The 26,282-nt window shown below is 44.6% G+C and overlaps 1 protein-coding gene and 1 long non-coding RNA gene across 5 annotated transcripts; both read left to right on the forward strand.

The window, feature by feature from the left end:
• Positions 1 to 599: 599 nt before the first annotated feature.
• LOC125712894 (ephrin type-A receptor 2-like) lies at positions 600 to 23,912 on the forward strand. Of its 2 annotated transcripts, none has more exons than XM_048983450.1 (17): positions 600 to 795; positions 2,100 to 2,167; positions 3,662 to 4,310; positions 12,809 to 12,964; positions 13,542 to 13,868; positions 13,972 to 14,093; positions 14,180 to 14,357; positions 14,478 to 14,580; positions 15,243 to 15,298; positions 15,393 to 15,518; positions 16,376 to 16,561; positions 16,868 to 16,929; positions 17,652 to 17,861; positions 17,974 to 18,123; positions 18,605 to 18,798; positions 19,422 to 19,577; positions 22,305 to 23,912. In XM_048983450.1, exons 1-17 carry the CDS (start codon positions 714 to 716, stop codon positions 22,411 to 22,413), a joined length of 2,934 nt encoding a protein of 977 aa, XP_048839407.1. In that variant the 5' UTR covers positions 600 to 713; the 3' UTR covers positions 22,414 to 23,912. The 2 variants fall into 2 exon arrangements, with proteins under 2 accessions (XP_048839407.1, XP_048839406.1); XM_048983449.1 differs by having other exon boundaries at positions 601 to 795; positions 15,390 to 15,518.
• LOC125712899 (uncharacterized) lies at positions 4,324 to 10,813 on the forward strand. Of its 3 annotated transcripts, XR_007383416.1 has the most exons (5): positions 4,324 to 6,917; positions 7,230 to 7,264; positions 7,335 to 7,369; positions 7,440 to 7,474; positions 7,578 to 10,813. It is a non-coding gene; the product is annotated as an uncharacterized LOC125712899 (long non-coding RNA). The 3 variants fall into 3 exon arrangements; XR_007383417.1 differs by lacking the exons at positions 7,440 to 7,474; positions 7,578 to 10,813 and adding an exon at positions 7,475 to 7,570; XR_007383418.1 differs by lacking the exons at positions 7,335 to 7,369; positions 7,440 to 7,474; positions 7,578 to 10,813 and adding an exon at positions 7,475 to 7,570.
• Positions 23,913 to 26,282: the final 2,370 nt, after the last annotated feature.

Here is a 26,282-nt window from a genome sequence, read left to right on the forward strand (position 1 = left end):
ATACAAATATAGTGGAGTGTATACATCTATATGATACATATACATAAATATCCATCCATCCATCTTCCAAACCGCTTATCCTACTGGGTCGTGGGGGGTCCGGAGCCTATCCCGGAAGCAATGGGCACGAGGCAGGGAACAACCCAGGATGGGGGGGCCAGCCCATCGCAGGGCACACTCACACACCATTCACTCACACATGCACACCTACAGGCAATTTAGCAAGTCCAGTTAGCCTCAGCATGTTTTTGGACTGTGGGGGGAAATCGGAGTACCCGGAGGAAACCCCACAACGACATGGGGAGAACATGCAAACTCCACACACATGTGACCCAGGCAGAGACTTGATACTCAGCCACATATGAACGTTTAAATACAAAACCGGTATTTACGTTTGGCCCCAAAGACGTACTCGCTCAGCAGATATTCATATATAGGCTCTTCAATTGAGAAATATTATCAGCACACGGATTTCATATCAGATACTTAATTGTAAGCAGTCACTGCTAGCGTTACAGTGACGTTTAGGAGTGCTTCCCGATGGGAATCACCCCCCTCACTCCCCCCTCCAGTGTGGAATCTGGTCACTTCCCAGCGGGCGGGGCTCATGACGCCGCTTAGTCCTGAATGGGACTGAGGAGAGCCAGCTCTCGCTGACTGCAGTCAGAGCTCCTGTGCATGGAACTAAAGTTATAAATATTAACTTGATTGAAATGGATTATTTTGGGACTAAGCAATGCTTGTTTTTATTTGTATTTATTAACAATGTTTTGCTTACTCTGCAGACAAAAGAAGGTAAGTGCTTAAAAGTGTTTTACGAGCTGAACTTTACCGCATGGGGTGGAAGCAATATCACGAATATCCGTATATATAGGTTTCACTTTGCATAAAAAAACACATTTTAATAATCAGCAATTATTAGATGTATGTGATAACTTAAGTGTTATATTTTAAAGTTTCATTTCATTACTCTGTATTTCTATGCACTTTCAGAAAACTTCTGCACTTATTTGTTGTATATTGTTTATGAACTGGACTTCTCAATTATTCTTTCTCAAGATAATATGTGAAAAAGATATGTCGATCCCGAACTGTAATTATACAATATACGCTGCGAGTTAGGCAAGTGTATTACTTTTTTTATCCCAGCTAATGCATTTGCCGTAACACATTTTCACTCCAGGATAGGGGAAAATGGAAATAGTTATTATCTAATGCTAAAGAGTACATTAAATAGCCTGGCCCTGCCTTCTGTCACCGTATGCTAAGTATTTCAGAAAGCAGACTGCTGACGGCTGAAAAACTCCTGTTTTTACTGCTGAAATGTCACATACTTTAGTAAGCTCTGGTTTCCGACCTCTGTTAACGCGCATATCGGGAGTTGACGCCAGTAGGCGTTAGAGCGCACTCAAGTGCGTGTCCGTGTTATATGCACATGTCTGTTATTATGCTTTAATATTCCTAACATATTTGCTATATATATATCTACGATTTGTCCGCAATGATATGCTTATCAGTTTGCTCACTTTGGATTTAACATTTTCACTTTCTTAATGGGGCTACATGGCTAGATTTTGAAGATGTAATATTGCTGTGAATATGTGAATAATTACAATGCGATTGCTGGTTTTTAACAACAATAGCATTACGAAATAAATATAATAAAAATGAAAATAATGTTCCTTAATAGCGTATATTTGTATCTTTAAAACAGCCACATTTTGCTTTGAACGTAACTATTGACTTAAACTGAAATAAGTTAAAACACTCCACACTTTACTTAAATATGTGTAGGATAGTCTGATTTGTAAACCACTGGCTCACATAATTGTCAAAAGGTCATCTTGGTATCTTTAACTATATTATAACTCTGACTAATTATTTTAATAGACACTTTTTGACAGGACTCTGCATTCACTGTAAACAGTTTAAGATATAGAGCAGCCCATTTTGACAGCAGCCTTGTTTATAACATTGTTTGTCAGATCAGCAGAGCATGCATGCTATCTTAAACATTTTGCTTGTCGCTAAAACTCTCCAGCTATAAAGTTTCAGGTATTCACGATCAGCATTAACAAATGCTTTCCCTCCCCTAACAGAGGTACTGCTAGACATGAGGTCGGCTGGCGGAGAGCTGGGATGGCTGCAGTGGCCCAGTGGACAGGGGGTGAGTACTGCTGCCATTCATCTGCATACTTTGATTGGACAGATGTATCTGACTTGGTCTGTAAGTTGTCACATGTCAGAACAGCATCTTGATTAATGTTGTTGTATCACCCAGCTCTTTTGTTTTCTGAACATTTTATAATCGTTGCATGTGGTCCTTCTACATGTTTAGAAAACCTGCTGTCTTACAGCAAATTCCACTCCAGGGAGCTTTTCCTTCGGTTCCTTTCAATACTGCTCAACTGAACTCATTATCTGGATAGAAGCTAAGTTCACGTAGCATTACAGGTGCAAATAAGTCGTGTGTCTAAAAAAGCGATCGCCTAGAGAGAGTGTGTATAGCTTTGTGTCTTAGAGTTCTGTGATCTTGTCAGGGTGGTTGTAGTTTCACATTCTGTGCTGACTAATTTTATCAACATTGGTCAAGGTCCATACAATCTGTCGGATGCTGACTAACACTGTGCCCTTAACACTGAGACTAGCTTTCAACTACCTATATGTGTATTACTCTGTACACAGACAGTGAGATGGAATATGGAAAAACCACCCAGTTTTGCCATGGGCTTTCAGAAGGAATCGCTGTTCCATTCCAAATGCTGCAGTTGGGATGTGGACTTTTGCAATTTTACTTATAACTACTTTTCTGCATGATTTGCCTGTCGCAGGCTCAAAATCTTGACTCACAACTGAGCCAGCAGCTTTTTCATAGACTAATCCCCTTAAGAGTAAAATCTTTGGATCACATGACCAAAATAGAATGGAATAAAGGGTTTTGTAAGTGTCATCCTATCGGCTGTGCTTTGGAGGGGAACATTGTGTGCAGTTTAAACACCATGCTTATGTAAACCGAAACGTGATAAGCATTATCCTTATGCTGTCTTCTTCACTATGTACAAGAACAAAGGAGGGTGCAGCTATTTATTTATTTTTATTTATTTATTTTTTTGCTTTTTGCAGCCATTTCAATTCATAGGACAGGCACTGTCAAAACTTCTGAAGATCAGTGTTAAGTTAGTGTTCAGTTCGGCGGAACAAAAGGATCTGTCTGTGTTTGTATTGGCAAACGGATGCTTTGTCGTACAGTTTTATTAATCTTTCGAATATCATTGTATCGTTCTTATGATGCTTCAGCAGGGACTCTCCACTCCTTATTTGTGGCAAAACGATCGTCTATGATTTACTTACAATAACACTTTGGTTACTAATAGATTTAAATAGAAAAAAAACCCTATCAAATAACTCTCTTTTGATTTTTTAAAACTAGAAAGATTTTTGTGTCAACAGTTCCCTCTGCCTAATTGCATATAGCCCTGATTTTACCTTTAATACATTTTTAATAACCTTATAAAACATGCAGAAATGCAGGATGTGGAATGATTGTAAAGTCTTTCCTGTTTTAGATGAGTAATTTATTTTCCTCTTGTCATGTGATACTTTGGTCCCGGGTAGAAAACTAGTTCTGTTACTGAAGTAACTGTATCTGTTCTATTGACAGTGGGAGGTCCTACAGACTGTGGTAAATGGTACCTTGTTCTACACATATTCCGTGTGCAATGTGGTGGCGGGTGAGCAGGACAACTGGCTGAGAACGACCTTCATCCAGCGCCGGCCGGCTGCCACGCGGGTCTTTGTGGAGCTGCGCTTTGTGGTGCGTGACTGTAACTCCTTCGACGGAGCTTCTCTCACCTGCAAGGAGACGTTCAATATGTATGCGGCCGAGGCAGATGCTGATGTGGGGACGAGCTTCCGCAAGGGCCAGTTCAGGAAGGTGGCCACTGTGGCACCTGATGAGATCTCCACCCGCGGGGAGCTCAAAGTCAACACTGAGACAAAGGTGGTGGAGTCACTGTCACGCAAGGGCTTCTACCTGGCTTTCCAGGACCTCGGCAGCTGTGTGGCACTCCTCTCTGTTCGAATCTACTACAAGATCTGCCCTGCCAGCGTGTTGGGTCTGGCCTCCTTCCCGGACACTGTGGCGGGGGCTGAAGGAGGGGCCCTGAGGGAAGTGACAGGAACCTGCGTAGCCAATGCCATCAGCCAGGAGCCCCCCCGCATTTACTGCACTCTGAATGGAGAGTGGGTGGTCCAGGTGGGCCAGTGTCGATGCAAGCCTGGCTACGAGGCGGTCAATGGCTCCTGCCAAGGTAAGACCTGGATGCTGTCTCCTGTCAGCCCTTCCATGCTCTCCATTTGTCTTCTTTCCTCATATAGGCACTAATTATATATAGGAAGTGGAAAACAGAGTAATTTCCAAGCACTGTTTGTTTTTCTTGAAACTTATCAAACCCTGCTTTTGTGGGCTCATTCTTCACTCCACAGTCCAAATCTCCCAGGGATTATTTTCATCTAATTTCCTGTTTTATTCTCCTTTGCCTGATGCTGGAGGTTATATTAATAGTAAATGGATGCGGCTGGTTGAAAGTGCTGACAGACATTAGTGATGCGGGTAACACACTGTTTCAGGTATACTCTCACACGTTGCAAGAAGATGAAGGGGTTTTCCCATAGAGATGTGCATATACGTACATCTTCAGAGCATACATGCACGCACACACACACATGTTAATCTGTGCACACATTAACATGTATATTGAAATGCATACAAATGTATGAATTGTGTGTACATATTAATCCACGCTCCGAGACATGAGGTCTCTTTAATGAGCAGTCTCTTCAGTATGTCTTTCTGCAAACCACCTTCCTCTCCATACATTTTCTAACTGAGGAAGTGAAAGAGCAGAGGCGTGGAGAAAATAAATGATTAGGACCTGCGAGTGAGATCAGAGTGGAAGGTAGAGCAGCAGACAGAGGTCTGTACAGTAACCCAGTGCATTCAAAACGGATTCGTTCAGGAACCTTTCTCATTACTGCAAGGTGGAAGAATTTGCTGTCAGGGTGTGGCTTGGCCAAATGGGAGGACCATTCCACAAACCCATGGGGGGAGACAGGAATGATACAGTTAAATAAACACTCCGAAGGAAATATTCTGCGGGTGACTCAATGTTGATTCAGTTTCCATATTACACCCTTCCTATCAGTCAAATAACACCTGACAGTTTGGCAGACACATTAGTCCTGCATTGCACTCAAAGAGGCACTGGATGGCATACAGTGCCAAGAAACACACCCTAATTCCAAGATAAAGGCCGTTCGCTTTGAACTGTATTTTGACTCCCACAGACTATGATTTAAGTGTGCATGTCAGGTGGGGTGATATTCAAAAATCACTGTAGGCCTTTTTAAAATCCTGCTAGCGATGATATTATTCTCATTTAGAAATGTGCTCATTTAGCTGAAATCCCATATTCCAAAAATAATTAAAAAAAGATGTTGACAGCTTCCCCAATATGATTATTTAAAAAATGTAATGAAGTGATGAAATGGCCAAGTGTAGACTTGAAACATATATTTGAAGTACATCTCAACTCCAACCTGGCTCTTCCCTGCTTCTCATTAATGAAGGGCTTCTTCCTTGGTTTGTGGGACTTCAGTCCTGCTTCTAGAACGCTGATACAAACTGTCCCAGAAGTGAACTTCACACCTACACTTAATGTTTCCCATTCTTTTTGAAGGTCACTTTATTTTGTCCTTCGATTCCAGGGGCAGTGTCAGATAAGATGCATTAGAATGTCGCTTCCGCCTTTTACCTGGCTGGTTTCTGGTCTTTCCCAGTGTCTCCTGCTTCACCTCGTTCTTGTTGCTGTAGTCTTACTGTATAAATTTTGAGCCTGAAAGCAACTTAACGTTCACTGTAGCCTTCTGCCAGCAGAACCAGGATTAAACCAGGATTTAACAACGCAGATTCTTAAAAAGTATGGAGTGGTCACTTAATGTTTTATAATGAGTAGGCATGTGCCAACAGTTATAGGTATCGTAACTCCCAAGCCCATGTATAAGAGATGTGGGATACTTTGAGCGTTAACTGGTATGACGCTTTAATCCAGCCCAGTGGTCATGGTCTTAGGTCTCTTTGATCTTCTTCTGTAAATAAAGGAACCAGAAACAATAAACAGAGCAATGGCCATTTGCTTATTTTGGTGTACGACTGTAAGGCAGCTCTCTTGATTCACAGTTTGACTCACAATCTGTTATGTGTGCTCTGAATCTGTCGTTTTTGGGTTCCTCGAAAATGACAAACTAGGCTGTGATTCCTGTATCTGAAGCCAATTATTGCATATTAAAATTTTAGTTCTGTCTGGTTCGCCATATAGTTTCAGATGTGAAAAGGTGTTATGGTTGGAATCTTTACTAGTGCACATCTTGAATATCCTGAGCTTGAACATCCAAAAAATTATTTTTGCTCTGAACGAGTGGCACTGAACTGTGTCGATGAATAAACGTTTCCTTAATGAATAGCCGCTTTTGAAAATAAATAATAATTATGACCCATGCGGAAGAGCAAATCAAATGGAGCTGACAACTCAGTGAGACAGAAGACATAACTCCTGACAGTCCAGTCCGTGTTTCTGAAGTGGTGCTGATGAGAGTCAGCTCCGTGTGTCTGAGGTGGTGCTGATGGGACTCGGCTCCATGTCTCTGAGGTGGTGCTGATGGGATTGGGCTCCGTGTGTCTGAGGTGGTGCTGATGGGAGTCGGGTCCGTGTGTCTGAGGTGGTGCTGATGAGAGTCGAGTCCGTGTGTCTGAGGTGGTGTTGATGGGAGTCGGGTCCGTGTTTCTGAGGTGGTGCTGATGGGAGTCGGGTCCGTGTGTCTGAGGTGGTGCTGATGGGAGTCGGCTCCGTGTTTCTGAGGTGGTGCTGATGGGACTCGGCTCCGTGTTTCTGAGGTGGTGCTGATGGGAGTCGGCTCTGTGTGTCTGAGGTGGTGCTGATGGGACTCGGCTCCGTGTTTCTGAGGTGGTGCTGATGGGAGTCGGCTCTGTGTGTCTGAGGTGGTGCTGATGGGACTCGGCTCCGTGTTTCTGAGGTGGTGCTGATGGGAGTCGGCTCCGTGTTTGTGAGGTGGTGCTGATGGGAGTCGGTCCGTGTTTCTGAGGTGGTGCTGATGGGAGTCGGTCCGTGTTTCTGAGGTGGTGCTGATGGGAGTCGGTCCGTGTTTCTGAGGTGGTGCTGATGGGAGTCGGGTCCGTGTGTCTGAGGTGGTGCTGATGGGAGTCAGCTCTGTGTGTCTGAGGTGGTGCTGATGGGAGTCCGGTCCTTGTGTCTGAGGTGGTGCTGATGGGACTCGGCTCCGTGTGTCTGAGGTGGTGCTGATGGCAGTCGGGTCCGTGTGTCTGAGGTGGTGCTGATGGCAGTCGGGTCCGTGTGTCTGAGGTGGTGCTGATAGCAGTCGGGTCCGTGTGTCTGAGGTGGTGCTGATGGGAGTCGGGTCCGTGTGTCTGAGGTGGTGCTGATGGCAGTCGGCTCCATGTTTCTGAGGTGGTGCTGATGGGAGTCGGCTCTGTGTCTGAGGTGGTGCTTAGGGGTGTGTATGGGTGCAGTATCATGTTGGAATATGGGAACATCGTGGTTGCACCATACGCTGCAGTTGGTCCTGTGAAATAACCCCATAGTCCTTGATTGTCATAAAACTATACATTGCATTTACTTGACCTAATGAGTCCCACCAATTAGCTGAGTATACCCACTGACACTGTGCATGGCAGTCATCCTTTTTCAGTAACTGTTTTGCTCAGGTTTCTTCCATCTCCAACTTTCAGCCAATGTTGCATTTTGATGCAGTTTGTTTGGCAGGCACCATTATGATTTCAAAGGCATTATTTTTCAATTTTTGTAACCAATGCACCTGTAATGCTGGCACCGACCCTATGACTTTGTGAAACTGTTAATCACTTCATTTTTCTCTGAAAGCTCACATATCAAAGTGTCGGATCTCTTCTGTAGTTCACACATACTGCTAATTGGCCTTCTGCCCACAGTGACTCACTTTTTCAGGCCTGGCTGTTTTTCTAATTGCCGTGTACTTACTTCAAAGTTAATGCTCTTTCTCATGTGGTGTCCCCATTACTTTCTTTCCACCCCCAGTATACTCTATGTATAGATGTATAAGGAACTATCAGATTTCCTATGCCTGAGGAAATCTACGATGGCTATGTCTAGAGTGAGAGCTAAGCGATAGTATTCTTGTACATGCTGTGTACCACCTGTTCCTTGTTCCCTGTGAGTGTTATAGATATGTTCTCTCTAATTTTTGCATAAAAAATTGGGTCAGAGAGCTGTGAGCTTATAGCCTCAGTGAATGTTCTTGAACTTACCTGCATAACAATATTCATATTTCTGTTGCAACACTATTGCCAACTGTCTTGGTATTTTATTTGTTTGTTCATATATCAGATATGTTGAGTGACGATTATTCCTGGATTTTGTTTGCAATACCTGAAGCAAAAAATTATAGTATGATGATGTAATTATAGCACTATTGGTTAATCAAAAGTGCAAATCTATGCACCTACACTGAATAGTTCCTTTTAATTTTGCACTTCCCATAAGCTTTGATAACTAATTTAATCATGATTTCCCTTTTTCCCCACTGAAAGAGTTCCGTATTTCTGTTCTCTGCTGTGTAATTTTGTATATGCTGCTGTTGCAGTTAGCCTCTATGTAATGCTGTCTCCTTCAGTTTGGCTCAGTGTTCCTCCTCCCAGAAGGAGCCTCAGGGCTCACTAGACAGAGACGTGCCTTCCATCCATTCATCATTCAACATTTCCGTTGTTGATGTCACTCCATTTGTGTACTTATTAAGCTATCTCTACTTACTCATGCGCCCATAAAAGTTTCTGACATGCTATTGGCCTGCTTGTTGACATACATTCATTATCACTTAAACCTGTCGGTATACTTGAGGTATGCAAAAGTGACAATCAGAAATTCAAGTTAATGCCCTAAATCTACTGGGCGGGTTATGACAGTAGATGAACGTGTTATCTGCTGTCGTATCAGGCTGCTAGTGTGGTCTGACGTTGGGAGTCAAACAAGCAAGGGCTTGAGCTGAGAATTTTTATATAAAAAGATAAGGTGGGAATGAATCATTTTGATTTACGTTCTTTGAGGGGAGTGACAGCATTCTTCTGCTTGTTTCCTGATTCACCTCAAAGGAAAATCACACAGAGTGCAGGGTGTGCTGACTCACACTAACAGCAGGTTGGAGGTCAGATTCCTAATCATTATGATCCTGCATTGGGAAAGAGATTCCACTCAGTTTGAAACTAGTCCGGGCGAAGCCAGATCTCAGTCTCTGGCCTGGTGGGGATTACAGGGATTTTTGTGCATGTTAACGACCAGCTGTAGAACGGAAGTCCAAAGTGAAGGTGTGCTTCTCTAACAGCTGTTTTTTTGCTCTGATAATCCTCTTGACTAAGGTTCTCCACACAGCCACGTACCAACCCCCTCAAACAGCAATTTCCTTTCCTGTCGCAGTTGTGGTCTTTATTTCCCCTCGGCCAAAAAAATGTGACTTTTCATTGTTTCCCTAGACTGGCGCTAGACCAATAAACAGGACACTTACACTCAAGCATTAAGTGGTAGCATTGTGCTTAGAAAACCAGACTCAGGACTTCAGATTCAAAGATTCAGATCTGAAGAGGCATTCTGTTGTTGAGTACCCTTGAGTTAGGTATCCGTACCAGTTAAAGAGCTGCTGATGTTGATATCCATCTGTCCTTCTGAGTATTTGCATAATAATCTGTTAAGATTCACTTCCTCCACCCATAAAGCAGACCATCGGGGTCTGCAATCCCCCCACCCCTCCGATCTCTGCTTCTCTGTCTTGCTCCAGTGTTCTGTTTATTTTACTTGGCCATCAGCACTCTTCTCCCTGTGGACGGGGGACAGCTCAGTCCTGTGCCGTCCAAGTGGGGAAGCCCTTAAGTAAATAATTCGCTTTTTCTGGCCTTTTGTTACACTGAACACCCTTCTTCAGCCACAAAAACTTGGTGTGGATTCCTCTGTCCCTTTATTTAGCTCTCATCTATTCATCTTTTCAATCATCTATTCATTCATTCATTCATTCATTTGTCTGCCCTATTCTCTTCCCAACAACAAGCAACTCTTCTTTTGCAAGGATAGCCGCACCGGAGCCCCTCCCCTCTCTGCCCCCGCAGTTTTACTTGCATGGTAAACAAACAAATTTTGGTCTTTCCTCTTCCCAGCCAACTGCTCGGTGCTAAATTAGAAGGCATTTGGACAGCAAGTGGCCCGTGGGAGGGAAAGACAAAGGACATGTAAAAGCAGTCAGCCTAATGCATTTTCACATACATTTCTTATCTCTATAATTATTGTTATTTCTTTTTTATCTTTTTCAGCCTTTATTCTGAGTTCTTCCTCACTTTTTCTTTGACGTGGCTTGTGGATGCTAAATGCAGTCACAGTTACTCCTGTGATTTGTCCATTCGCAGTTTTTGTAACCTTAATAATGGTATTGTTTTGCGTATGCCATCCGACTAATGAAATGTCACTAGTACTGCAGTGTTATTTGTATTTTTTTATTTTAAAATGGCACAGTGTTGGCTGGCTTTGCCGCTTGTGATGTATATGTAGACAGATGAGATTTATGGCTTGTATCAGGTTGAGTTTGTGTGGCCTGTATGTCATTAGGTGTGTAATTGTGTGGGGGCAGCTACTTGATGTCAGGGTTCAAATGAAAACTATTCCAAATTGTGTAGATTGAATTTGTCAAGAAATCCATAATAGTAATGACAAAAAAAATAAAAAATCAAGATCCATGCAACTTCCAAGCATGCTAATTGCTTGCGAAACCATGCGTCAGACTGCAGGGTCAGCATGTCCCGGCTGCACATGCGGCATTATACATGTAAACAATGCACATTTTCTGCATGCTGAACATGTTTGGTGGTTTGACATGAGAGTGTCTTGATTGGTGGCTTTTGCAGAGCGATCGCCATATGATGGCATGGCTGGGCCGCAGCTGTGCTGGTCTGACTGTGCTACGTGCCCTGAGGTTAGGTGTATCGGGAACTGCGACTTCTGCCCAAGCCCATGAGTATAGCTGGGTATGCCTGCGGCCAGCTGACGTATGCATGCGACGTGCCTCAGCTTCACTATGTGCGACAAAAATGCTGCTGCCTGGACTGAATGAGGCAGCGCTGTCCTGCCTGCTGTTCCCTGAGAATGCTGGTGGCAGGGAGGGGGCAGGCAAGTGGAGACTTACCCGGGGGGGTGATGGAGAGCCTGAATCGGGCTACCAGTAGGCAGCTGTTCACTTTCCCAGTGAATGGGGGAATTATTTTTCTCACCCCACTTTTTCCTCTCTGTGGATACTTTCTCCTCGTCCCATTCCTTCCTTGCCTGCCTAATCAGACTTAATGAGCTGGACCAGCGGGTGGGAGAAGAGGGACTGCTCTAGGATGCCAGAGCGAGGAGAGGTTAGTGTCCAGGGAAAATGAGGAATGGTGTTAAAATAAAGCAGGACAGGGAGTTAAGCTCAAAACTGAATATTTCAGACAGAATTCCTCCTGTGCCATTCAGACAGGCATCTTACTCCATGCTGCCGACCGGAGACTCACTTTTACAGTTTGACTTTCACTTCGCATCAAGCTTGATTCATAGAGTAACTTTGAAGGTATTTGGTACATGGCGATTGCGCCCTAGCACCTCTTTTCAGCAGTGTCCTTTGTGATTTCATTACCGTTGATGGAAATTATTTAAAGGGATCAGGTAAAAGTTAGAAGATAATAGCAGATTAAAGCGTTATTATAAAGCAGGTCAGACTTTTCCTTTAAGATGTGTGAGGACATTGGCACGCATTGCCTTTTTTTTTTCGCTGCATACTAGGATGATAGAGAACTTGGACTATTATTGGCTAGAAGTTTTGATTATAAGGGAGGCTGATGAAGGGAATCAGCAAGGCAAAGTGGACGGCTGTTTAGAAGGTGAGTGGTAGGTTACCAGTTATGCAGAAGAAGGGAACAACAGATGACAAGGAGACTGGGAAGATGAGAACCAGCGAGAGGGAGCCCTTCGGGGGGGGGGGGGGGGGCGGCTTATGCTTCTCTTTTATTTGCTTCACCTGCCAAGTATCGTCACTTGCCAGCATTGTGATAGTCTTCTTTTCATGTGGGCTTGTATATGTCTCGCCTCCTCATGCTCCTGCTCGATTTACCGCGGTGCCCATCTCGCGCCAGCAATTTGCTGAGAGCTATTTGGGTAGCTGATCGTATCATTGTCAGGGCTGGTTTTGAACACGGGACATGGGAAAATAGCCTGCAGTATGCAGATAAAACAGACGGAGCTAAAGAAAAACGTGTCGCTGACGTTTGTAACGCCCATATAGTGTTTCTCATTCACGTGACCCGTTTTCTGTCCACTCTTTGTTCTATCCCTGTGATTTATTTCTGGCGGCCCTCCTCCTCAGGAATGCTGGGTAACTGGTCTGCTTTGCAGAAAACGGCAGGATTGTTCTGCAGCACATTTTGCTTGTGTGTGGTTTTCGGAGTTCTGAAACCATAGATAATACCATAATAACCCTTTGCATACAGTCTATGGTCAAAAGAAATGGCCACAACCACAACTGAGTGTGTACATGTGTCCTGTTTACAGGAATAGGATGGTTAATGTGTAATTTATTTGAAGGCAGGGCATATACATGTAGACGTGTAGAGGAGTACGAACCCGTGACTTCTCTTTGAGGTTCCTCACAAGTTGCATCATTGTGTTTTCCACTGTAGCCTGCCAGGCTGGCTACTTCAGGGCCTCTCTGTCCATGGAGAAGTGTGATCCCTGTCCAGAGAACACCCAGCGCTCCTCGGCAGGCTCGCAGGCCTGCCCCTGCCGTGAGGGCTTCTACCGGGCCCCCGAGGACCCCACCTCTGATGGCTGCTCCGGTAAACACCACACACTTCACATGTCACGTCATCTTGATGATTTTGCATTCATGATGATAGTTTCGCTGCCCATTGCCTACATTGTGTTGGAGTAAAGCACTAGAAAAAGTTTGGTGGTAACTGATGGTGTACAGCAATGTTTCTCAGACAGGTCTTCCGGGGGGACCCTCAACTGTCCATGTTTTTGCTCCCTCATGACTCCGTACTGTTTGCACACCAGTACACCTGGTACACCAGGGTCTGTCAAACTGGTCTTTAGGGACCCCCAGACAGTTCATGTTTTTGCTCCCTCCCAGTTCCCGGTTGGGTGCAAAAATGTGGGATGTCTGGGGGTCCCTGAGGACCAGTTTGAGAAACCCTGCTGTAAAGGAAAGACAGACAGAGTAGAAGGTCCTTCTTTCAATACTGCTTAGACTAATAGTGCGATAATGAGACAGGGGAAGTCAAGATGAGAGCAAAATGTGGGGAGGCTGGGGGAGGAAGCATGTGGCTCCTGAGGAGAGAGGAGCTCGGCCAGCTGGATCCGTTTCACTCTTCTCCTTTTCACTCTCGTCCCTGTCACTCTCCTCCTTTGCAGGCCTGCCATCTGGCCCTCGAAAGCTGCTTGCCACAGTGAGGGCGGGAAAGCTGAGGCTCTCCTGGCTAGCTCCGGCAGACACGGGCGGCCGCGACGACGTGGAGTACGGTGTGACGTGTGAGCAGTGCGAGGCTGCTGCCTGCCAGCCCTGTGGGGAGGAGCTTCACTTTGAGCCCCGCCCAGCCGCCCTGCGGGAACCCCATGTGACAGTGAGCGGCCTCGAAGCCCAGCTTAACTACACCTTCACGGTGGAGGCGCGCACCGGCGTGTCCCAGTATAGCAGCCAGCGAGCCACCAGCTCAGTCACCACAGCTCTGCACCTCACAGGTTAGAGTCACTCGTCTTAACCATTTCTTTTAGCGGACGTATTGCAGCAAAATCCACATTCGGCCGTGTACCCATAATGCATTAATGAGCTTCTGATCCGCAGAGGTACCAGCAGTCACCCTTATCCGCCTGGAGAAGCGGAGCAGCAGTAGCCTCAGTCTGTCCTGGGCTCTCTCTCAGAGGTCAAGAAGAGCCCCTCGCTATGAGCTGATGTATCGCAAAAAGGTGAGCACGCTCACAGGAAGGTGAATCTAAACTGCGAGCGCAGGTGGATTGATTAGATTCCGATTACGTTGTTCATCTTTCCGCAGGATGACGGCACCGCAACTGATATCACCACCTACACAGTACTGGTTCTGGAAAAGAACTTGGTTCAGATCAGCGACCTGGCACCTGGAACTGTCTATGTGTTCCGAGTTACGGTTCTGAATCCAGATGGTACTCCCAGTGGTAATAGTGTGGAACACGAATTTGAAACGACGTCTCTAGGTCAGTGTATGAGGCTGTGCTTACTAATGTGACGTTTTGTGTGACATTGTGCAGCATTATCGCTTATCGCTGTGACCTTGTGATTGGGTGCTGTCTGACCTTCCTGTTGCTGTATCATAGCGGAAGCTCGGGTCTCCAGTAACACGCCAGTGGTCCTGGGAGCCATTCTTGGGGTGGGGGCCATGCTCCTTGTGGTCGGGGGTGTCCTCCTACTGCACAAACGGTGAGTAAAGCCCCACTGCCACCCTCTTCACATGCCTGCTTTCTTTCATGCTTTCAGTTTTTCATATTCCCATGTCGAAATCCTTATGAAATCAGCAGTATCTCCTCTCCCCCGTTCTGGATTTCTCTTCACCCCCACAGTCCTCTCTTTTGTCTGTTTTATAGGACTTTAGGGAAGGAATGAGAGCTAAATTCCTGTTTATCGGTCTCCTTCATCTCTTGGTGTAACTGAGGGAAAAATTAAAGTGACACAGATTATTCCAGGTGTAAAGTGCCCAGCCCTTTAAGTCCCGCCCAGCAGCCAGCTGATTCCTGCCTTTAGTCAAAGAGCGATATCTCTGTCCCTGTTTCTATCACCGTTTGACAAATTCAAACTCCTTTTCGTCAAAAAAATTGCACAGTCCAGCAAAACAGCTGTCTTACGTATTCTAACTTATAAAAACAATGTAGAGATGTCAGTTATGGCAGTCTGTATTATTCTGTTGTTTACACTGTGCATGTAAAAGTACTAGTTTTAATATGTGTCTTATGGATGTCAGTATATAGGTATGGATTATGGAGTTCAGATAAGCTTGTAATGAACTGTGTGAGGGTAACAGCTTGTTACAACAGCGAAATACAGCCGTGTGAGTAACAGTATATAAGTAATGCGATTTCTTGCAGGAGACGGAACTCACGTGCCAGGGAAGGACCAGAGGATGCCTACTTTTCTGACTCAGGTTGGGTGATTCTGGAAGCCCATCTCTTGTTGCTGCTCCTTTCTGCACTACTTAACTCTTTCTGAACCCATGAAAACAAATCTCACCCCAGCAGACCAAATGAAACCCCTGAAGACCTATGTAGATCCACACACGTATGAAGACCCTAATATGGCCGTGCACAAGTTTGCCACCGAGATCCATCCTAGCCACATTTCCAAGCAGAAGGTCATTGGAGCAGGTGGGTGAAGTTACAGGGAATCGGGTAGGTTACCACCGATCAGAAGGAACCTTCCTGCAATGCCTAGGAGTTTGCTGAAGATACTTTTAGTCTCACTAACGTTTTAAACCCTGGCATACCACATGTTCAGGATATCTGACTGTTGAAAAATCCCATTAAAAGTTGATTAGAAAGGTTATAATGGAAGAAGAATGTTAGAGAGATATGAAGATAACGTGTTATGGAGCAATAAGCAACGTGAGAAAGCAAGGCTTCCTGCTGGCTCCTTACAGGGAAGATGCACTAAGCGGAGTCACCTTTGCCCCTCCCATGGTGTTTCCCATGACCCCACGGGGTCTGCCGCTCTGTGACAGCTGATTCCCAGGCCCGCACCCCAAAGGGGGCGTTGAGTGGTGTTGGGTTTCAGGGCCCCCCTCCTCTGTCACACACTGAAGAACCACAGCGCTTTCTTCTCTGGCCGCTTTTACTGCTCTTTAATCCCACAATTCTATAAAACCATATGCTGCACCTAAACCCCGTCTAGCTGCACCACTTCAAAAGACAATAGCATTTTACCAGATTACAGGCAGCTAAATCGCTCGACTGCACATTTACCAGAAAACCATTAGTGTGTACTAGTTTGTCTTAAATATTTACGGTTATAGTATATACTTTTTAAACATTTGAATCAGTTTCAGACTTATCCGTAATTCAGGTCCGTAAGTCATTTCTGTTATACCACATGATCTAATTCAGGGCATCTGATTCGCAGTTTGATGGGCCATTTGTAATCAATCTCTGCTCAACTGAAAGCATGATTCCTCATGTCAGGGCTGATTAACCGTAATGCCTGTAATGTTTGTGCCTCTGGAATGTAGGTGAGTTCGGGGAGGTGTACCATGGCGTGCTGAAGGTGCCTGGGCGCAAGGAGACAGCAGTGGCGATCAAGACCTTGAAGCCGGGCTACACGGAGAAACAGAGGCGGGACTTCCTTAGCGAGGCCAGCATCATGGGCCAGTTTTCACACCAGAATATCATCCGTTTGGAGGGTGTGGTCACTAAGTGTAAGCATCCCTGTGCTCCTCTCCTTGCTCAGATACCATCTTTGTTTGGTGTTCTTGCTACTCAAATGGTGCCAATATGCTGTCCATGCAAAGTCCATCTCTGGTTTTCCTATAACTGTCTTCATGCATTTTGTAGTTAAAATTGTTATGATCTGATTAGTCCACTCCTGTCCTGCAACTCTTTATGAGCCTCCTTCCTGTTAGGGTAGAACCAACATGCCACCAAGTCTCTGATGTCCCAATGCTTGTGTTTGTGACTGAGGTCAAACATACTAAGTAACTTGTTTTTGTTTTTCATTCCTTCAGTCAAGCATGCCATGATTGTGACAGAGTACATGGAAAATGGAGCTCTGGACAAGTACCTCAGGGTGAGTTGGTAGCATGTCTCCATACGCGCTCTCTGCCGCAAGTCGCTAAAGAGAACCAGGCTGGGTTAATTGTTCGGAAAAGCTTTAATTGCGCTTTTCCATTGCCATACAAGAACTTCAATTCTCTACTGCAAAAGGGTCGGCTCCTTATAGATATGGCCGGAACCAAAGAGATGCTTATTTATTGTCCACATGGTGTACATCATAATTTATTATGCGTTAATTTCCACTAGAAAGTCACCATGTTGTGTTAGCATCAAAACAGTAGCAGAATTAGCATTCTCTTGCACTACAAATCCATTCCATTCAGCTTTTCTATAGTACTTTTTTTAAGTAGAAGGTTAGAAATTCACAAGCTGCGAGTTATCAGGAAAGCATAAATACATCACGATGTGCAATATTACTAATAATGAACGATATATATAATATACCCCTTTTTCCTTTGCGTAATCCATGCATATCGATGCAGATCATCAGTTCATACTTGGCCCCGTGTATTTTGACCAATCAGATGGTTGTATCGTAGCCAGCTCAGTTTAGTCACGCTTTCAGCCATGCTAGTAAGCAGGGCCATACCAGCATGGGTACCGGGTATGTACGGATCGGTTCCTGGTGGCAGTGGAAAAGTGTCATAAGTGACCTCGAGTACTATACAATAGTTTAGGGTACTATGGTGAACAAAGAATCACTTTTCCTCTGACTTACCACCTCTGGCCCTGCAGGACCATGACGGGGAGCTGTCCGCCTACCAGCTGGTAGGCATGCTCCGGGGTATTGCGGCTGGCATGAAGTACCTGTCTGACATGAACTATGTCCACCGTGACCTGGCAGCACGCAACATCCTGGTCAACAGTAGCTTGGAGTGCAAAGTATCTGACTTTGGCCTGTCACGTATATTGGAGGATGATGCTGAGGGCACCTACACCACAAGTGTAAGTTTGTGGATGGGCTAGGGGGGCATTTCCTTCATGTTAAATAAGTTTGGATTTCTTAGTTAACATTAGCAATACAGTAATATCTATGCGTCTATCCTTTGTTCACCAGGGAGGCAAGATCCCGATTCGCTGGACAGCTCCTGAGGCCATAGCTTATCGGAAGTTTACGTCAGCCAGTGATGTGTGGAGTTTTGGTATCGTCATGTGGGAGGTCATGGCCTATGGGGAGCGGCCATACTGGGATATGAGCAACCATGAGGTACAGCATTTTAGGTTGCAGGTTTTGGGGAGGGAAGCTTCATCAGTTCCCTTCTCCCTCATAATAGGCCTTCTGAACTGGTTAATGGTTTAGTGGTCGTGGGTGAGGCTTATGGAGAAAGTTCTTTACCTTCTCTATGATACATCTCATTCTTGCTCAGTAAAAGCTGGACACTGGGAGGAGGCTCTTTGTGGTTGGGTTAAGCTCCAGGTATATTAGGGAGTTATGGATGGGAAATAAAACTTTCTGGATTGAGCTGTGGGAATAGAACTTTAGAATAGATCATTAGAATAGAACTTTAGGTTCTAGATTTATCTTTGGGAGTTTTGTCTTTAGGATCAGCTTTTTCAGAAGAGGTAACGGTGGTGAGCATTTTTCTGTGGAATTCAGAACTTTGGTCATCGATGATTAATGCTGAGTAGCAGGGTTGTAGTAAAATCGCAGGAGAGAAGGTCAGACATATTGTCGTGTTCTTTTCCAGGTGATGAAGGCCATCAATGAGGCCTTCCGCCTGCCGGCACCCATGGACTGCCCGTCGGCCGTGTATCAGCTGATGCTGCAGTGCTGGATGCAGGAGCGTTCGAGGCGGCCACGCTTTGCTGACATCGTGAGCCTCTTGGACAAGCTGCTGAAGAGTCCCGAGTCCCTCAAAACTATTGCTGACTTTGATCCTCGGTAAGGGAAGGCAGTAGGGTAGGGGCTGTGCATAAAGGACACAGGTCACCTTGGCCTGAAGCTGAAATGAGACTAAATGACATTTTGGTTTACTATTGAATGGTAACTACTGTATTGAACGGTTAAATGCCATATGGTTTGTCTGTATAATATGCATAATTTTCAGCTTTTGTTACTGGACTGACACATGTTTCCTGCTGTCAGTAATCATAGTGCACAAAATGAAACCTATGCTGAGAGACTTGGATCTAGTTTCTTCCCTCCAGCTGTCCACATGCTAGACGTGGACCCTTAATGGCTTATTATCCGCTTTACACACTACTTTTTAAATTCATTTTCATTTTATTTACCCTTATATTTTTTACTATATTTTAGTATTAGGCCTTTACCTTTGCACACAGTCCAAGACGTAGGTGGAAAAAGCATTTCACTACACGTGTGTACAGTATATGTTTCTGTATGCAATAATTAAACTTTAAAATTGTTAGAATTATGAATGGAACATTTATAAACCAGTGTTCACGATAAGCCACACAATTTCTGTCTTCCTCTGCATATACGTATACATGTGCACGAATGATGGTGCTGTCATTGTCACAATGTAATTTGTTCTATTCCTGCAGTGTGTCCATCCGCCTTCCCAGCACCAGTGGGTCCGATGGCTCCCCTTTCAGGTCTGTGGTGGAATGGCTAGAGTCCATCAAAATGAGCCAGTACACCGAGAACTTCACCCGTGCGGGTGTTACCACAATGGAACAGGTGCTGCTGATGAAAATAGAGTGAGTAAAGAGTCACGTCTTTGTGTGTCTTTTCTATGAAATAACCAGATAATTGGTTTTGTGTGGTTTGAACAGCAAAAACGAAGGGCAAGCTTAAAAGCCCGGCCCCTATGAGTGAGTGAGGTGGGAGGAGTAGAAGGGAGGAAATGTCTCTTTGTGGCGGCCTGAGGCTGCTGTATCTCCTTCTGCTCTCCCTCTCTCTGTCATTTCACCCTCCCTCTCTCTGTGGCGGCCTGAGGCTGCTGTATCTCCTTCTGCTCTTCCTCTCTCTGTCATTTCACCCTCCCTCTCTCTGTGGCGGCCTGAGGCTGCTGTATCTCCTTCTGCTCTCCCTCTCTCTGTCATTTCACCCTCCCTCTCTCTGTGGCGGCCTGAGGCTGCTGTATCTCCTTCTGCTCTCCCTCTCTCTGTCATTTCACCCTCCCTCTCTCTGTGGCGGCCTGAGGCTGCTGTATCTCCTTCTGCTCTCCCTCTCTCTGTCATTTCACCCTCCCTCTCTCTGTGGCGGCCTGAGGCTGCTGTATCTCCTTCTGCTCTCCCTCTCTCTGTCATTTCACCCTCCCTCTCTCTGTGGCGGCCTGAGGCTGCTGTATCTCCTTCTGCTCTCCCTCTCTCTGTCATTTCACCCTCCCTCTCTCTGTGGCGGCCTGAGGCTGCTGTATCTCCTTCTGCTCTCCCTCTCTCTGTCATTTCACCCTCCCTCTCTCTGTGGCGGCCTGAGGCTGCTGTATCTCCTTCTGCTCTCCCTCTCTCTGTCATTTCACCCTCCCTCTCTCTGTGGCGGCCTGAGGCTGCTGTATCTCCTTCTGCTCTCCCTCTCTCTGTCATTTCACCCTCCCTCTCTCTGTGGCGGCCTGAGGCTGCTGTATCTCCTTCTGCTCTCCCTCTCTCTGTCATTTCACCCTCCCTCTCTCTGTGGCGGCCTGAGGCTGCTGTATCTCCTTCTGCTCTCCCTCTCTCTGTCATTTCACCCTCCCTCTCTCTGTGGCGGCCTGAGGCTGCTGTATCTCCTTCTGCTCTCCCTCTCTCTGTCATTTCACCCTCCCTCTCTCTGTGGCGGCCTGAGGCTGCTGTATCTCCTTCTGCTCTCCCTCTCTCTGTCATTTCACCCTCCCTCTCTCTGTGGCGGCCTGAGGCTGCTGTATCTCCTTCTGCTCTCCCTCTCTCTGTCATTTCACCCTCCCTCTCTCTGTGGCGGCCTGAGGCTGCTGTATCTCCTTCTGCTCTCCCTCTCTCTGTCATTTCACCCTCCCTCTCTCTGTGGCGGCCTGAGGCTGCTGTATCTCCTTCTGCTCTCCCTCTCTCTGTCATTTCACCCTCCCTCTCTCTGTGGCGGCCTGAGGCTGCTGTATCTCCTTCTGCTCTCCCTCTCTCTGTCATTTCACCCTCCCTCTCTCTGTGGCGGCCTGAGGCTGCTGTATCTCCTTCTGCTCTCCCTCTCTCTGTCATTTCACCCTCCCTCTCTCTGTGGCGGCCTGAGGCTGCTGTATCTCCTTCTGCTCTCCCTCTCTCTGTCATTTCACCCTCCCTCTCTCTGTGGCGGCCTGAGGCTGCTGTATCTCCTTCTGCTCTCCCTCTCTCTGTCATTTCACCCTCCCTCTCTCTGTGGCGGCCTGAGGCTGCTGTATCTCCTTCTGCTCTCCCTCTCTCTGTCATTTCACCCTCCCTCTCTCTGTTCCGGCACTGGCCTGCAGAACCTGCCCAATATGGAGGGGGTTACAAGCCACCGGGGTTACAAGTTAAGCCTGGGGTTGCCTGGAAGGGATGTACAGAAATAGATCGAAATGTAAGACAAAAGAAGGGCTGTGGTGTGTTTGGCAGGGAGAGCTGCTTGGTCCTGGGGAGCCCTGGTGAGTTCGGCAGGCCCTTGGTGGCCACTGGCCTTCATTGTGCCGCACCCTGAAATCGAACCGGTCACATGACCAAAGAAAAACAGCCAAAGAACCCAGAAATGTCTTTGATGTGTTTGACATATTTTTCATTGCTTTGTACATCGCATTCTTTTTCTGCTGCCTTCATATAACATTCTGTACCATACCAAAGAGTTCTGTACAAGCTTAACGTCTGCTCTGCCTGTGAGACGGTAGAATTATGCTGCAATGGGTTTTTGTTAAGTAATTAAGAGCCTGAATGGTGAACAGCAGCGACCCCCTGCATGATAGCGCGCGCTGACTTTGGCGGGAAGCTCATCAGAGATTGCTGTGTTAGCCTGATCGCCTTATTAGCTTTTATACCACGGCACTGTCAAATTCTCCAATCTGAAGGGTGTTGGTTAGTTGTCTATAACTGCACATGTAGTGCCGGCCAAGTGATCCACAGCAGTAAATCAATGCACGGTTAGGCTAAAGTCTAGGACCTGTGGTCAGTGATTAAATACCTAAATGAATTGCTGATGCTATGCACTTGCAGTCCTGTCATACTTTACAGTCCTGTTTCACCTGCCTAAATGAGTTAATATGCAATTCTGTTTTAATAATCTGTAAACGCTACATAAGATGGGTTTTTACCCACAATGCAGTTGAACACCAGGTGGTATATAAAGCTAATACAACAATGGCTGAATATGCACGTTTACTTTTCTTTGCCTCCACCGCATTGTTTTTAAAAATACATAACACACACCTTGTCGCGGTTTAACACTGACATAATTTGCTGTTTGAGGTCTGAATTAGTGAAGGGTTTGTGTGAATTCCTCTCCTGACTTTCATCTCCCACTCCATCTGTCAGGGACATCCGGAACATCGGGGTGCGATTGCCGGGCCACCTGAAGAGGATTGCTTACAGCATCCTAGGCCTGAAGGACCAGACAAGCACCCTCAGTGTGTTTGCTGTGTGATCTGGGAGCCACCAGCTTGCTAGCAGATATGTGGACCTCCAAGCCTGGTTTAGCTGCTGCAGCATTTGTTTTGTGCTAAACAGAAGTAGGCTGTGCCAGACTGAAGACGATTCATCACTCAGCTTCAGTAGAATTTATTTTCAACTTAAAAGAAATGTACTTTACCCAAAGCAGGGTGAAGAGCCGTGAAGATTTCAACTAAAGAATGGACTATTTATAAATAACTATATACATATCAGACTTTGTATAGAAATATATTTTGTTACTTATATGTTTCATAAACATAATTGTTGTTTTTATACCTTTTTACTATGACCTAAATTTTGAAGATTTTAAAATTCAGTTTTTTTTTCTATTTTCAAACATCACCCGGAAAGGTGAGACACTGAGGTAACCCCACAGCAAAATTTGAGGATTTCTTGTTAACTTTTTCAGTAGTTACTATACAGACATCTAGCTTTACTTAAAAGGGTGAAGGTAGTCAGTGCGTCTCATAACAGACCCAACAGAAGAATTTCTGCTAGTCGTGTATCCAAGCAGAGCTGGTCAGTTGGAGACAAAGCTATTTGCAGGCAGTGCGCACCCAGCTGTGGCTGCGAGATATTTATAATTCTCTATATTCTTGCTTTCAGAAGATAGAGGGAACAGGAATGCGGTCAGGGTTATTCCAGAAGCACTTACTATTAAATTAAACTTCTGAAAAGGGATGTTGTTCATAGTTCAGCTGTTGTGCAGAGATTTCAACAAGTGATGTGATGGTTTGTAATACTGTGATGCAAGTATGGACAAATACAAAATGATATAAAATTGAACAAAAGTCTGAACAAAATTTACATGACTGTATGACCACAGTGTAAGCTGTGTGAGTCTGGTAGACCTAGAGCAAAATATGAGTCTAGTGCTTCCAGATGTGTTTTATATTCAATACAGAAATTGCAAGGTATGAAAGCACCGGGTTTCAGCTCTCTGCATTTGATAGGAATGCTATTAAACAAAGAATGACCATTTGTTTCAAGTCTGGGTATTTTCGTATGACAGTGAATTCTGTAACATGCCATTTTGTGTCTATATTTTTGGTACCACTTTACACTAAGGCTCCCTCTTGCAACTTATAAATGATAGTAACTCTGCAATTGCGAAAAATGTTAACTTGTCTATAATTCTCTATTGATAATTTTCTAAGTATTTCAACCTAATTAACAACCCGATTATAAACCATTCATAACGCATTATAAGGGTAATCTTATTGTAAAGTGGTACTATGTTTTTAATTGATCATTAATGACCTGACTCTGAAATAGATCAAATGCTGTGGAGTTTTATTTCCATTTCATAACAATTGGCAACTCTAACTTAGAAAGAGTGTGACCCATTTTATTGTTTTATACTTCATAATTTAAAACCCTATTTATTTTGTTTATTTATTGTGACAAAGAAACACTGAATTGGGACATTCTTTGTAAATCCCTTTCTTTTCCAATTAAAGTATTTGTACCATTTCTCATTTGAGTCATTGATTCTTACTAAGTTGTGCATTTAGCTTCTCAAATATCACATGTAACTTTTAATCTTTGTAGTCACAGGCTTCTTAGAAGGATGGAAGGAGTATCCTTTTAAAATTGGTATTTGGTGATATTTCATTCATCCATCCATTTTCCAAACCGCTTATCCTACTGGGTCGTGGGGGGACCGGAGTCTATCCTGGAAGCAATGGGCACGAGGCAGGGAACAACCCAGGATGGGGGGCCAGCCCATCACCGGGCACACTCACACACCATTCACTCACACACACCCCTACAGGCAATTTAGCAACTCCAATTAGCCTCAGCATGTTTTTCGACCGTGGGGGGAAACTGGAGCACCCAGAGGAAACCCCACGATGACATGGGGAGAACATGCAAACTCCACACACATGTGACCTAGGTGGAAACTCGAACCCGGATCCCAGAGGTGTGAGGCAACAGTGCTAACCACAGCACCACCATGCCGCCCCCGTGATATTTCTTTATGGTATTTTATATTTCCTGTTTCATTATTGTGGGCAGCAGTTCCTATTTCTTATGTAAACATGCACGTCTTTGTGTGCTCTATGTAATCCATTATATACACCCATCTATTGTCCAAAGATTAATCCAGTACAGAGTTACAGAACAGTCATTCATGCATGTTGGACAATAGTATTAGCGCATGATCCAATCATTATTTATCACTCATAATTGTAGTGTCAGAAAGACAGCAAAATACCAACACGATATACTATGTTTATAGTGTATTATAAAATTATGGTCACACAATAGCAATATTACTATATATATTATGGCTGTCAGTTTAACCAGTTAGCACTATTACACATTATTATTTCTTTGAGTCATTGCTTAAACTACATACCCCAAGGGGAGAATAGTATGAGGGAAGATTTTTAATAGGGACATATAATATTCCTGGTTGTAAACAACACTCTTCGGTCGTGATGTTGCATTCACTAAGAATTCGCAGCTAAAATCGAGCATCCAGTTAGCGTCCTGCAGTGAAGCTGGAGGGGAAAGCTAAGTTCTGATTTGTTACAGCTTGAGGAAAAGTGTGACCGTAGCAGTGACCTGTTACAGTTTTCGACAGTTGTTTGAAAATTATCGACTGTTTTATTATAGTCCAACAAGAGTCTTTGTTAAGTAATTAAATTTTATTATTAATTCAAGTTTTATTTAAATTGTAAAACTTTTATTTTATTGGAGGCTAATGCCTTAAAATGTCAGGCTTCTGTTTTTAGAGCCATTTGCTAAATAGGTTTTAGATTTAGATGTTTTTTGTTCATAAACATTCATTTTCTGTTTTGAGATCAATGTCATAAACTGAGGAAAAAAAGTCTGCTGTGGATATAGTGGAATGAAACACTTTCATGCTGTAGCTGCTCTATTTGACCCATGCAACACCAATATATAGATCATTTTCAACTAAATTGTGAGACTTCTGTTTGGAATAAATACATTTACTCAGAGATTATAATTGTTTTGGGTCGTATTACAACATGTTTATTTCTTTCCTTCAAACACAAGTTGAAATGGAGTTGCTTAGTTCTGTGGCATTTGCGCATTAGGATGCCCAATGTTATACCTGTACAGAAAAAAGGATCATGTTGGCTAATATTATTATGTAGAGGTTTCTAAGTGGAAGAACATTGCTGATTGAGGGTAAGTTTATCACCCTGGCACATGGTAGTGGTGGCTTAATGGTCAGGGAAGTTTTTATAATAGAAAGATTGCTGGTTTGAATCCGTGACAATGGATTCTGTAAGAAATAAAAATGACTTTTTCAGAGATGGACATTACAGCATACACAAAGGCAAATAACCACCTCGTTGACGGGGAAAGATTCAGTGAATTGTCATATAATTGTAATTTGCGATAAATGAATAAGCATTCCTTCAGACCCGGAATAAGTATACTTTCAGAGAGTTCAGGTAAAAACACATTTATTAACTTTCACATTTCCAGTTGATCCATCTAGTTATTCGAGAAATTGTACAGGTTGGTGAGTGTGCATGTAGTATGGATTAGATGGGCAGCGCCAGTGAGTGTGCATGTAGTACGGATTAGATGGGCAGAGCAGTGAGTGTGCATGTAGTATGGATTAGATGGGCAGAGCAGTGAGTGTGCATGTAGTACGGATTAGATGGGCATCGCCAGTGAGTGTGCATGTAGTACGGATTAGATGGGCAGAGCAGTGAGTGTGCATGTAGTACGGATTAGATGGGCAGCGCCAGTGAGTGTGCATGTAGTACGGATTAGATGGGCAGAGCAGTGAGTGTGCATGTAGTACGGATTAGATGGGCAGAGCAGTGAGTGTGCATGTAGTACGGATTAGATGGGCAG

This window comes from Brienomyrus brachyistius, chromosome 18, assembly GCF_023856365.1.
Source record: "Brienomyrus brachyistius isolate T26 chromosome 18, BBRACH_0.4, whole genome shotgun sequence".
NCBI lineage: Eukaryota > Metazoa > Chordata > Actinopteri > Osteoglossiformes > Mormyridae > Brienomyrus > Brienomyrus brachyistius.